This window comes from Gavialis gangeticus, unplaced genomic scaffold (genome assembly GCF_001723915.1).
Source record: "Gavialis gangeticus isolate Ggan-Ray unplaced genomic scaffold, GavGan_comp1, whole genome shotgun sequence".
Classification (NCBI taxonomy): domain Eukaryota; kingdom Metazoa; phylum Chordata; order Crocodylia; family Gavialidae; genus Gavialis; species Gavialis gangeticus.
The window spans coordinates 2,117,973-2,131,838 of NW_017729014.1; the positions used below are offsets into that span (position 1 = coordinate 2,117,973).

At 46.7% G+C, this 13,866-nt stretch overlaps 1 protein-coding gene across 1 annotated transcript in view; it reads left to right on the forward strand.

Annotated features, from left to right (window-relative positions):
• DNAJC11 (DnaJ heat shock protein family (Hsp40) member C11) overlaps window positions 1-13,503 on the forward strand; it is a 79,704-nt gene extending 66,201 nt beyond the window's left edge. Inside the window, exons 7-16 of the mRNA XM_019511588.1 lie at window positions 1,941-2,014; window positions 4,056-4,245; window positions 5,785-5,870; window positions 6,313-6,429; window positions 7,508-7,663; window positions 7,955-8,024; window positions 9,244-9,301; window positions 10,706-10,848; window positions 12,143-12,272; window positions 12,924-13,503. Of these exons, the coding sequence (XP_019367133.1) occupies window positions 1,941-2,014; window positions 4,056-4,245; window positions 5,785-5,870; window positions 6,313-6,429; window positions 7,508-7,663; window positions 7,955-8,024; window positions 9,244-9,301; window positions 10,706-10,848; window positions 12,143-12,272; window positions 12,924-12,949 (1,050 nt within the window). The 3' untranslated portion in view covers window positions 12,950-13,503. The remainder of the gene's footprint in view (window positions 1-1,940; window positions 2,015-4,055; window positions 4,246-5,784; window positions 5,871-6,312; window positions 6,430-7,507; window positions 7,664-7,954; window positions 8,025-9,243; window positions 9,302-10,705; window positions 10,849-12,142; window positions 12,273-12,923) is intronic.
• Window positions 13,504-13,866: the final 363 nt, after the last annotated feature.

Sequence of the window (13,866 nt, forward strand, 5' to 3'; positions counted from 1 at the left end):
TCTCCCTCACTCTTCCCCCCCCACCCCCGACTCCAGGCTCTATCCCCCACAGACAGAGGCTGGCCTCTGGTGGCGCTGCAGGGGATGCTGGGTGAAAGCAGCCCTGCCTACCTGTCTGGCACCACACAGTGGCCAGAGCCACTGGGGCCTAAGTACAGCTTGCCTAGGGCCTGCCACACAGTGCCACATGGACAGACAGGGCTGTTTCCCTGCAGTGTTCCCTGCAGCGTCTAAGAGATGCAGTCTGGCTCAGCAGGCCCTGGATACTGCCTGTTAGCTGAAGTCGGGACCGGAGTGCAGCTCGCCCAGGGCCTACGGGGCTCGACTGCATCTCCCAGGCACTATAGGGCATGCTGGGCAGCAACAGCCCCACCTGCCTGCCCCCACATGGCAGTCCTTTGATGAGCTGTGCTTAGGCCCTGGCTTCTGCTGGTGCTGCACTGTGCCAGGCAGGCTGGGCTGCTTCCGCCTAGAGCCAGAGCTGGAGTCTCACTGCCTGCCAGCAGAGGCTGGGGCCTGAGTGCAGCTTGCCCAGGGCCTGTTGTGTGTTGCTGCCACTGGCTGCCTGCAAGCCAGACAAATCAGTTGGTGGGCTGGATCTGGCCCACAAGCTGTGTTTTGCCCACCCCATCATACAGTAACCCTGCAATACAGCATCATAGACAGTGATGTTAAGAACTGTTAGAAGTTAGGTGCCACACTGAATCTTCAGATCAGACAAAGCAGGAAATTAGGAATGGGACTCTGTTTAGGGTACCAGTTATGAATTGGTCTGGCATGCAGTAATTTATTGTCTAATGGACTGTGTAAGAAGAGATGGAGGTCTCTGTTACAGGAATAATAATAATAAAAAATCTGCAGCTTTACCTCTAAACATTGTGATTTTGTGTGGGTGTGCGTGTGCATGTGCAGGGACAGATCCAAAGGAGATGCAGTAGCATGGCTGCACCTCTACCTCCCCTCCACTGGATTGGATTGTAGCATGGGAGCTTCTGGTGACTTTTTTTTAAGTCCTCAAAGAATGCAACAATTCTCCCCTCCCCTTCCATCCACGCCAAAAGGGCACATTCCCTTCCCTACCCACTGCTGCTACTTTCCCCACTGTCATGGGGGCACTCTTGCCCACTCCAGCCAGGCTGCTTGGAGGCTGGGCTCAACTGGGACAGTTACAGGGCAGTTGTAACAGGTGGGGGGTTTCCCCTCCCTGTGTCAGTTCCCAGGAACTGGGCAGGGTAGAGGAGCCCACCCATCGCTGCTGCTGCTACCCTCACTGTTGCTAGCTGAACCCAGCCACTACAGAGCTTGGCTGGATCAGGTAGGAGCAGCTTTGAACCTTCCCCTGTACAGCAGAGAAAGCAGCAGAAGTAGGTGGGAAAGGGGCAGGGAGGGGGCATACTTTTGAGCATGGAGGGGAAGTGGATGGGGTTCTTACGTGCTTTGGGGACTTATAAAAGAAGTCCCCAGAGGTTCCTGTAGCATGGTCTGCCTGCACTGGTGAGTGGAGGAGGGTGCTGGGAGCTGGGTTGTAGCTACCCCTGCATCACAGGGGGCTGCTTTTGCACACCTCCCCCCATCCTGGGTGGATGGGTGGGTGTGTCTGTTGAGAGGAATCATCTGTGAACTAACCCAGCAGTTGCTACCTTGGAACTTTGGTGGAAATGTCATGCCTTTCACTTCAGGGACTAGGTCAGGCACTGCTCCTGTTCAGATGACCTGATGTAAAATCGGCAGATGTTTTACTAGTATCATTGAGACTACTCATCCTGAACCTAACACTGGTAGAAAAGGCTGGTGGCTAAAGTGGACAGTCATGAATGGTGTATGCTACTCTGATACATGTCCATAGTGCAAAATCATCAAGGTAGAGATGGGAGGAAGTGCTGTATAATTGTTGTCAGTAATTTCCTCCTAAACTGGTTTGCCTCTTATGTTTTAAACAGCTAGAGTTGGGAGCTGGAGACCTTCAGGGACCTCTCTTTGGTTTGAAGATATTTCGTAACCTTACACCAAGATGGTAAATATATGAAAAGCTACTGTGCACCCTCTTTGTTTTAATATTTATACTGATGCTGTTGTGTATTTTTGTATATTTAGGTTGCATATGTATTCATATTTTTGTTGGTTCTTTTTTATTATGCCTCATACTTTTAATTATGCTCTGGGCTTCAACACGCTGTTCTCTCTCACCCTTGGATATGTATTTGCTTTGGTTGTGAAGTCATAATCCTGGATTTTTGACCTCATAATCAGTGTGCCCTGGCATGGTGTCCTTAAAAACAGGAGTCTGACTGCTGTCAGGTCAGGCTGGGAGGGAATTGTTAAACAATAGTCTCTAAAGACTTAGCAGAGAAAGAATGCAGAAATGCACAGGCACATACAGTTAAGTCTGTATGTGTACAAAACTTTGCTGCTGTTTACAATATTGCTACTATAAATAGTGTCATGGCATGTGATCCAGGTTACCATGAAGGAAATAAGAATGGTGCTTCACAACTTTTTTTTAGTCACATCTGAAAGTGGTTACCCCTTTATGGGTTGATCATTTTGGAAATTAATGCTATCTTATTTTCCTATTTTATGTTGCTTTAAGCTTTATGTACACAGCTCCAGCTTCTTTGGGGTGGCATGTCATGCTGTAACCAGCAGATGGCACCCTTACAACCTTTCAGAAAGGTTCTTAGAGAAAACTACTTTTTGCAAACTATCAACAAGAATGTGGAGGTCAACAGAGTGGGCTGGAGTTGCAGGCAAACATGCCAGCTTTGAGAGTCGAGTGTAGAAAGCCTGTGTTAAACTCCTTGCCACGTTTGTGTTTAAAAAGAAAAATGAAGAAATGAAATGAATGCCTGTGCCTAAAATGGGAAGGATTCTGACCCAGTTCACTGTAGCATCACTCACAAGAGAGCAGGAATGGCAGTTTGCTTATTTTCAAAGTGAGCCCACGGACTGTAATTTGGTTGTACTTTTGCTGCTGTGACAAGGGTGCTGGCTCTGCTTGGGATGTGTGAGAGAATGGGGGGTGGTGCCTGCATTTGGAAGGCAAATAAACAGGTTGACATTGCCATATAGGACAAGGGGCCATTAAAGTGACATAGTGTCCCACAATGGCAATAGCGTGAGTATAATTAACCCATGTATTCATAATCTGAAGGGGAAGGTAAGACAAATAGATGTCTTGGATTTTTTTCAGAGGTTGATCCTGAATGTCAGGTGTGTTGCAAAAAACATGTTGCTTTGTGGCTCTAAATTATATGAATGTCTTTCCACAAACTGATGAGGGAAGGGGACCAAAGCTCAAGTGATCTTTATCACAAGCCTCAGGATGTTGTGCAGCAGTAATGCTCAATAGTATTCTTCAGAATCCTGGCCACTTCTCTAGGGCTCTTATGGGACTTGTGCAAGAGAGCAGTGGTGACACTCAGAAAATAAATGATATTTCATAGGACAGAGAAGTAGTGCAGGGTTTATCCTTAGGCTGATGCAGGCTGGCACAGGGCTGAATTGTCATTCTTTGCAGTACCATATGAGGTGGTGGTGGTGGTTACTCCTGTGTATTGGAGCCTGTGGATCATTTGTGGCAATGCAGTCTCCTGCCTTCAGAGACCTCCTGATTTGCAAACATTGTAGTCCCTTGAGTGCATCATAGCACTCCCCTATATGTAGCTGACTGATGCCGTTTCTCATGCTAATACCAGGGAACTGCTGAACAGCAATTGGAAGCCTGTCTAGCAGCTGAGGATGCCAATTCCATGAATTCCCAGGTCATATCTATTGGACAGCAAAGCTTTGCGTTTCAGAGGATCCCATTGGGCTGATCCCAGTGTGGTCCCTGTGGCTGGATTGGGGGGTACTTTTGTGGTAGTTTCTTATCAGTTGCCATTACTCCACACTGTCTAAACTGATTGATGGCTCTGTTGGACCTGGAGGGCTGTGCCTGCAGCTTGCAGCAAATGCTTCTTGGGGTGCCCTGCCTACTGATGCTTCTGAGTTTGAGGCAGTGTGAAGGAAGTCTCTGTACTTACTGTCACGGCCATGACTCTCCTTGTTTCTTTTAGCTTCATCACTACGCACTGTGCTCTGCAGTTTTCATCCCGTGGGATCCGACCAGGCCTTACGACTGTCTTGGCACGAAACCTAGATAAGAACACCGTGGGCTATTTACAGTGGCGATGGGGTATCCAGTCAGCCATGAACACAAGTATTGTCCGGGATACCAAAAGCAGCCATTTCACAGTGGCGATGCAAGTGAGTCCTTAACTGTTGTGTGCAGTGGAGAATGCTCTCTGACTGTCCCTTATTCGCTGGGGGAGCTTGTAGCATGTTTGGCACAGAAATGGCCTAGCTCTTCAGAGGTGTCTTTGGGTCATTAGATATGTTTACTACCCAACTTAAGGCACAGTGCTTCAGGGAAGTGTTTTGAGAACAGCCTTAATTTTCCCCTTCGTCTGGGAAGAAACACTAATCTTCCTGCTGCATGGAGACACGTGGCAGTCCTGGATGCACCAGTGCAGTTCAGTGTGTGCCCACCCATTTTGCCTGTAGATTCCAACAGTGACTTTCTAATAAGAAATGTGGGGCTAGGTGGGAATGGAGTGGGGGACTTCAGAAGGATTCCATTAGTCTGGGATAAAACAGGCAGCTGCCAGTTGCTCTTTTTAAGGGTGCCTGGAAGCTTACCATATTTTCTTGATTCTAAGATGGGTTTTTTTCCCTATTTAACATGGGAAGGGGAGCTCCTTGCCTTAGAATCACAAACAAGGGCCATGGAGGGTGGGTGGGTAGGCGGCTGGTGTGGCTCAGGCTTTGACTCCTATTTGGGACTTGGTCATAGTTGTAGCTGTTACCTGTGGGCTCTTCCCTGCTGCCCCCCCCACCTTTGCACCCCACTGTTTCCCTCCTACAGCCTCTTCCTGCCATTTCTGCTCCCCATGCAGCCTCTGCTCTTCTGCCTGCCCCTCTTCCCCTCCTCCCTTCCCCCAACCCTTGCTGTGCACCAGCAGGGCTCTGTGAACACTGCAGCCTTGGGCACTGGGCATGTCCCCAGCTTGACCCCATAACAGTGATGCACAGTCCACAGAGCTGCTATGGGGGCCAGGCTGAGGCCATGCTCAGTGCCTCGGGCTAAAACAGGGATGGAGTCTACCAGCATCGAGCAAAGTTAAAAGTTGTGGACGGGTGAAGCAGAGGCTGGGGAGGGAAAAGGGGGACCAGAGTCTAGTGAGGGCAGGCACAAGCAAGGGAAAGTTGCTTGATCTCCCCACACCACCTGCCTCCCCACCTGGCCCCCTGCAGTGGTGGGCAGCATGAATTAAAGATCACCTTCCATAATTAGATTCTATGTATGGAAAATTTATAACAAATTTATAAATTTTCCATGTATAGAATCTAATTATTGGGGGGGGTGTCTTAAATTTAGGGTTGTCTTAGATTTGAGTAAATGCAGTGTTTTTCACCAGATATAGTAATAGAAACCTTGGCATTAAATCAGCTGACACTGCCCTTTTAAGTCAGTTCTCTGGTTATTGCTTTGCAGATTATTCTGTAAAAGGGGATCTTCCTTGTATCCTGAAATCTTAGTCCTCTCCCTTATAAGGGCTCTAGTGCTTTATGGGGCCAGTCACTGTGAGCGTAGAACAGCTTCAGTTATGAGTAGTGGCGTGCAGGGCATGCTCCTGGCATGCTTATACCTTGCATAAGGGACTGAGTAGAAAGGGGATTCTGTGGAGATGCACAGTGGTGACTAGTGATGCTTTCCCACGCACTCATGCTTCTCTGGTGTTTCAGCTGGGAATCCCCCACACCTTCATGATGATCAGTTACCAGCATAAGTTTCAGGATGAGGATCAGACACGAGTCAAAGGCTCTCTCAAGTAAGTGTGGCCATGGGATGTTCATGCCAGGCATGCGTCAGAGAGTCCTGCAGGAAAATCTGATCACTGCTGCAGGCCTGCACAACCTGCGCACTACATCTGTGCTTGTACTGTCCTGTTTGAATGTTTGCTTCCCTTGAATTCTAATTTTCCCTGTTAATCGGGTAAAACGAATGGCCAGAGTCTTATTGGCTTAGCTGAACCTTTGGCCTGTAAGTCTTGATCACTGCAGAAGACTCCTGTCTTCTTGGTCTTGTCTTATATTTTCAGGGTGAATCATTCTCACTAACTACCTTTCCTGTGCACAACGTGTTCCTTGTTATGTAGTTTCCTCTTGTTTTATTTTGCTTGAGACTTTGTGAAACTACAATAAATAAAATTTAGCTATGAGAGATCAGAGAGCTTGCCCTTGCTTGACTCTTGTCTGGTTCTCTTGTTCCAGGGCTGGTTTTTTTGGGACCATGGTGGAATATGGAGCGGAGAGGAAGATTTCCAGGCACAGTATTTTAGGAGCTACTGTCAGTGTTGGTGTTCCACAAGGCGTGTCCCTGAAAATCAAGTCAGTTAAATTAATAACTGTAATGTATCTCCTGCATCTCTGCTCCACATTACATCAGGGCCTCCCTGATGTAGGGGCTCCAGGCATATTGGCAAATAGAGCCCAAAGGCAGTGATGCACATGCATGCAATAAAAAGGAGCAGATTGCAGCTGCCCTTGCTTTTGAGATAGACATGTGGCCCTCTGAAGCCAAGTACATATTGCCAGCATTCCTCTGTATGGTGCTGAGATCTCATTCATACCCAGTTTCTAAGAAAATAAAAGTAATCTGAGGGTGCTTTTTAAAGACGAGTTCAGAACATCACCGTAAGAAACGGGTACAAAACTGGCTGGGGATTTTTTTTCCTGGTTCAAGAATATCTTGAATTGTGTTCTAGCACTAGTATCTGTATACCCTGGCAAATATTTAGACCCATCTATATTGTTACAGTTAACTAATGAAAACTGACATGTTTCTAATACCATGCATTAGAAAAAGACACTGAGCCCCTACTGTGTTGCTATGTTATAGTGCATACTTTGACTTTGCCAGCAGAGGGCATGCAAACACTGCTGTAATTAGCTCAGCTCTGGATTCCAGTCCTAATGAGAAGCTGAACTTTGCTGAAATTGTTTGCCACCTGCTTATAGTAAAATCTTTCATATTCTTCCTGCAAGACGCATGCATGAGTGTGACCTCCTTCTGTTGAGAGTATCCACTGTTGCTGTGCAGCTGGGAACATTGTGTTCCATGCTGTGCACAGGGACAGGTAACCGATCTAGTCTTGCTGGTTAAAATCCAGTGAGTAGGTCGTTCAGTGAATGAGAACAGTACAGCAGTGGATTTTTTCAGAAGAAGCATCCATCCCTTCCACTTAAGGGTCTGGCAGGCTTCTGCAGTATGCCTTGCGATTGCTCTGATTTGATCTAGGTGCTGTTTGCCTTTTGAAGATTCAGAGTTCAGATCATCTCATGGCCTTTGCTGGCTGCTGTCACTGAATTGGATCCCCTGCCACTGGCTGTTGTTGGACCTATTCTGCTGGACCCTTTAGAATTCCAGACTTGCTGTGACCAGCCACTTTGTTCTTCTTTGTTCTAGGTTGAACAGGGCTAGCCAGACCTACTTTTTCCCTATCCATCTGACAGATCAGCTGCTTCCCAGTGCTGTATTCTATGCCACCGTGGGACCCCTAGTTATCTACTTTGCCATGCATAGGCTAATCATCAAACCCTACCTCCAAGCACAAAAGGAGAAGTGAGTTCTGAGTATGGAGTTGGGCACTCCTGCCCAGTTGCCTTTGGGTGGTGGGTCACGTGCTGGGGTATCTGAGGTACAGTCACCATGTAGCATTCTGGAAGCCTGAGGAAAAATGGAGCGCTGAAGGATTAGGGCTGTACACAGACCCACATCACAGCTTGATGGCAGCTTGGGTAGGTGGTGGCCTTCACTCATCGGGATGCTGTGTCTGTTGAAATGGGTAGTATTGGAAGTGCCTTCTTGTGGCTGTATCACATTTAGAATTATGTTTAACTTCCTTTTTATCAGAGAGTTGGAGAAGCAAAGGGAAAGCACAGCCAGTGACATCCTACACAAGAAACAGGAGGCAGAAGCTGCAGTAAGTACTCTCTCCTTCCCTGCACCCTTGCTGGGTGACATCATCTTTGGGTTGATGGTTTTGTTGCATGCAGGTCACATGCTGTATTCTCTAGCTGCGCGCCCAGGTCAGCATGTAGAACTTGCACTGTACTGCCAGCTGCCAACTTGCTTGGTTTCTGAAGTCACCTGATTCTGGCCAGGACTGGAACTGGACTAGTAGTGCTGAAAGATGCTCCAGCCTTTTTATGGATATCAGCCTTGTTTTGGGGGAGCCCCCTTGATTTTGCTGCTGGCAGGAACAAAAACCCCTGTAGCCCAGGGCAGCTTAGCTGCTGACTCCTTTTTTTCTCTGATAAAATGGACAGCACTGGTGTAGGGAGCTGAGGATGATTGGATATGGGGCTAGGTGAAGGGACAGAATTAATTTCTGGGCAGGGGATGTGTAAAAGTAAAACTGAGGGGACACAAATAAATAATTAAAATTCAGGGGTATGGGAGAAGCTGGAAGCTCTGCACAGTAGGCTGCCAACTGGAGCTCCTGTAGTATGTAGCTACAACCACCTAATTTAGGAAGCCTGGGGGACTGGCAGGCCTGTGCACTCTGGGACCTTTGATAGGGACCTACCAAAATGACAGTGGAAGTGGGTTCCGTGGCAGCTTCTTTAATCTTGCAGGTTCCTCTGTGTGCCCTGCCCCATTGCTGATTGGCTGAGGGGCCCCAGTGACCCTGCTGCTTGCTGCTGACTGGCCCAGAGGCAAAAATGGCACCATATATAAAACCCCAGTTGGCAGGGGGTGTGTGCGGGGGAACCTGCAAGATTAAAGGAGCTGCCACACAGCCCACTTCTGCCATAATTTTGGTAGGTCCCTATTCATAGCCCCATGACAGCATGCTCTCCGCGGGGAAAGTGGAACGCAGGGCCTCCTGCATACTCTCTCCTTTATTTGTTTGGGACACTGCTTTTGGGTTTGGGTGATTTCCAGGCAGGACTAGCCCAGTGCTCTGTGTTATGGCACTACATTTCCCATTTTATTCTTTATTCTTAGCCTCGATTTAATATGCTGCTTAGCTTGTCTCTCAGATGATATTTAGGCCCTGGCCTGCAGATGTGTTCTAATTCTTTCACCTGTCTCAGGCACTCTTCGGCTAAAGGAAGCTGCTTCTACAGGGGACTTCTTTGCATCTCTCAAACAGTTTCTTTTGCTGCTGGATTTTATTCTATTCTTTGTCGTGGCAGGTTCGGTTAATGCAGGAGTCTGTCCGGAGGATAATTGAGGCAGAGGAAGCCAGGATGGGTAAAGAGTACAGCACAGATTGTTTGTTCTGCAGGTTTGGGGAGAGGAAGGGCACCTCTGCAGAGGTGGGAGGGCTGGGGAGAGACAAGTGGGAGGTAGGCATAAGAGATATCTGTGGGTTTTCAGTTTTCATGCTCAATACAAATCCAGAATGCATAGGTGATGCATATAGGGGGGGTGCGCCCTCTTGAGAGCGCTGGTGCCCTGGCTGGTAGGGGAGCACAGAGTGGTAGTGCTCCCCTGAAATTGCCTCACCCCCTAGTCTTGCTCTGCTGGTGCCCCCCATGCCAGAACGAGTTTAAGTCCATGTCTGCTGCACAGACAGGGGAAGGCCCCAGTACAAGCTTATCTCAGGTGTCTACACAGAATGCAGCACAAGGCGGGGGGACACCCAATAGTGTTCTAACACATTGCTGGGGGATGTGGCCTGGCTTTGAACTTAGAGCCAGGAGAATTCAGGCAATACTGGATAGGCACCAGCAGCTTTCTCCATTGACTTCTACCCTAAGAGCTGGGAGACCATTGTAAAAATCCATAAATGTCTGTGTATATACCAGCTATCTCGAGTCGTGGGGTGTTTATACACATGCTCTGGGTTGTGGGGTGGGGGTGACACAGAAGCTTTAATTAAAGCAGCCCCAAGAGCTGCTTATTTAAAGCGCCTGGAGCGTCTCATGTATCAGCATCCTCATGCTGAAAAATGACAGCAGGGGCGCTTTAACTAAAGCTTGCCAAACCATTTTTCAGTGTGGGGATGCTAATACATGACAGATGGGAGTCTTCTGGAGCATGGTAATTACCATGCTCCAGCAGACTTGATTACTCAAGTGAGGCTGCTCCAACATGCTGTAATTACAGCGTGCCGGAGCAGCCTCACTGCATGTGTATAGGCATCCTAGGATTCTGTCATTCCAGGGCAGTGTAATTTGCCAGTAGACCTTAACTTTGAATTCTAAATGGTGTATAACTTCTTGGGCTTTATGCTTTCAAAGATAACATTCAAAGGGTGAATTGAGTGTAACTGCTGCAGTGACAGCTGCCTGAATATAGGACAACCTAAAATCATTGTTCTAAGAAATGTGAACTGCCTCAGTCATCTTCTGTTAATCCTGAACTTAGAAGTGGAAATGCTTTTCTAGGAAGGGATTGGCCTGAACCAAAGGTGGTGGTAGGAGGTGGGAGGTATCTGCCTGTGCCCTAGTTCCCACTTGGTTAGGTTTCAGAGGGTCACAGGTCAGTACAGAAATTCTCCTTTCATTCTGGCTGGGCTTTTCCTGGTGTGCTGAAGGATATGGGAATCTTTCCAGGAAGATGTTAGGTGAGGGCATGAGCTGGGTTCTTTAGTTGCTGCCCAGGTGCTCAAGGCAGCCTTTGCCCATGGAGGTGTCCCTGTGCAAAATGCAGGTCTGATTGTGGTGAATGCCTGGTATGGGAAGTTTGTCAACGATAACAGCCGGAAGAATGAGAAGGTGAAAGTGATTGATGTGACCGTGCCTCTGCAATGCATGGTGAAGGACTCCAAGCTCATCCTAACAGAGGCATCCAAGGTACGTGCTGACTGCCAGTCCTCAAGGAAATCACAGGGTCTGACCAGGCAGCAGAGCTCTTAAGTATCTATCTAAATTACCATATATTCTGCTCTATTGGGGAACTTAGTAATATAGTTGGAGCTAGCCAATCTAGATCCAGAGAACCAATGTTTGTACCAAGTGCTGTGAGTCATGCTGTCCCTATCTTTATGATAGTTTTCCCAGTTCTTGTATCAACACAATGTGTATCTTGTATCACATCAATGTGGGGCAGGAAGTCTGTTACTGACTTTGGAACAATGCAGCAGGAATAGTCTGAGTCGCTTCGAGATGGGCTACAAGAGGCTTGGTTCTCAGCCTCTCCTTTCATCCCCTAGCAACAAAGCCTTTGTTTCTAAAGAGACAGCTCATTCTGATTGCTGCTTCATGTTAAACTGGGAAAACTGCATCTGGCAATAACAAATTACCTTCAGCCTTGAGCTGTTCTAATCCAAGACACAGTAATTACCGTGTTAAATATTTGTTATAGGATCTAGCACGCGGATGATGTTTGTCAGTTGAGGCTCAATTTCCAGTTCCACAGGCTCTAGGTCTGTGGAAACTGGCATCCGTGCCCTGTGTTCTTGGTGTTCACTTCTACTGCAGGCCCCTTTCCACTCCTGTTGTACAGCTTACTCACCAGGCAGAGAGCAGCTAAACTGTCCAGGAGCACAGCCCACTCTAGTATAAGTGCATCTAGGCAGTTTTTGACACTCCCTTCCTTCTTCTGCATGGCCATAGCTTGAGGGAGGGGAATGCCTTAGCCCAGTATCAGCCTATTATGAGCTGTGTCATAAATGCTGTTGTGGGAGAATCAGCTTGAAAGTCACAGGGAGCTGAAATTGGCTTATCTGCAGTTGTTAAGGATAAAATCACTGCAAGAAATGTGGGAAGGGAAAATGATTATTTCCTATTGTTTCCAGCTGACTCAGAGCACTGGGTAGGGTGGCTGCTTGAGCTTTTTTTCCTAGAGAGTCAATTTCCCCAGTTTGTGCGAGTCTTTCAAACAGCAGCAAGGGAGAGAGAAATATTTAAAAAAAAAAAAAAAAAAAAGCAGATGTCATGATAGAAGCAACATGTTGGTATGTATGTGGAAATAACTTTTAATTAGTCTTGTACAGTGATTAGATTGGATATTGGGTGTGCCCACTTCTAAAGAGTAGATAACCACTTATAATTCCCAACCTTTCTCTGTTGTACCCCAAAAGCTCCAGTGGAAGAGCTGTGGAAGTGTCATTCTCTTGTGCTTAATATATTGGTTTTCTTGCTTAAGGCTGGATTGCCTGGGTTCTACGACCCTTGTGTGGGTGAAAACAAGAGTTTGAAAGTGCTGTATCAGTTTCGAGGAGTTCTGCACCAAGTGATGTCTGCAGACAATGAGGCCCTTAGGATACCAAAGCAATGTAAGTAGCCAGGACTCCAGTCTTCTTTCCTCCAGTCACTGGGCCTCAATCCCAGCAGCCAGGAAAGGAACTACCCACCCATGCAGTCAGCTCTTAACACTGGGGGCCAGTATTACTATGGAGCTGCCAGTTCGGATGTCTCAGTTGCAGAGACACTGGATTCATTAGTTCTGAGGAGTTAGCATGGTCTGGGTGATGTCTGTTGATTCTTTCTCATGGTGGTGGTGACATCAATGGTGGAAAGAAGAGCAGTTCATATTGACTGTTCAAGATATGGGGTGATATGAAGAGCTGGGAGATTTGATATTATTAAGTGTTTGATTTGACTTTGCAACAGTCCCCAGAATCATTTTTCAAGGTAGGTAATATAGTGACAGTTTTCACTGTACTTCAGAATAACTGCATTGTGAATTGACTGAAGAATACAAGTCTCTTCTAAATAAATCCAGGATTTCCTTGGTAACAAGGATGTATGCACGCACTGAGTGGTCAATCTCTTATGAAGTTTTCATAAGTGGATAAGTGTCTTGCTTATAATGTTATTTGCTAGTAGTGACATTTCTGTCTGTAACTAGTTTTATGGTAAATATCCTGAATTAAGGTGCATCTTTTCTAATGAACATACTCTATCCATGTGTTTTTCCTTAACAGCTCACAGAATTGATGCAGATAGCTAATCTAGTGAAAAAGGGCATCATCTACTGTACCCATGTCAACAGAAGCTGCAAAACCTTCCCCCTGGATCTGATGAATTTAAAGAGACATTTTTATTTTTATGGTTCATGTAGAGGGTGGTGTCATTCCAATTATGTTAAGGGACAACAGGAGAGGACCTGCTCCGAAGCAGTACTACCCAGGACTATGGCGTAATAACTAGCAAGGTGACCTGACTGAGACAATGTGGTACACTCTGCCTGGGAGGAGCAGCATGGGGCTTGGGCTGCAGCTATCTTTTGATCCAGTCTTTCCTGCTGCAAGGTGACTGCAGCTCATTTGTTCACACTCAGTGTTTCCTTTCACACTGTGAGCAGGGAAGAGGACCCTCCACTCTTCCTTCTTTTCCTTCTGACAGGGTTGGGTTACACTGTCCTTAACTAAAAACAATAGCTAATATAATATTCTGTAAGAGGAAGTGAAATTTATGACCACCTCCTAGGAATCTTCTTGATATAGAGTCTGTTACTGGAAAAAAGATATAAAGATTGTGGTGCTTGTCCCAGATCTGAATGAAAAACATGCTTGTTGTTTGAGAACAGTGAGTATGTTGGAAACTAAGTTTTCTGCTTTACCTAATCGCATGGACACCTTTCAGCATGAATCCATCCAGTTAGTGACACTGATTCTGAGCACCGTTATGACACTAAACTAATTATCAGGATTACAATCACAGTCCTTGTCATACACATTCTGCTTCTGCTAAGCCAAGAACTCCATAGTATTTTAAGTCTTTTTTGGTGGGGGAGAAACTGAATTAGCTAGAATCTGAATTGTTCGGTTCAGCTGAATTTACTGTTGCAGTTGTTGCTTTCCAATAGATTTCATTCTAGCCAGAGGGAAATGCAGTTGATGCAGGTAAACCAGACCAAAAAGTAGA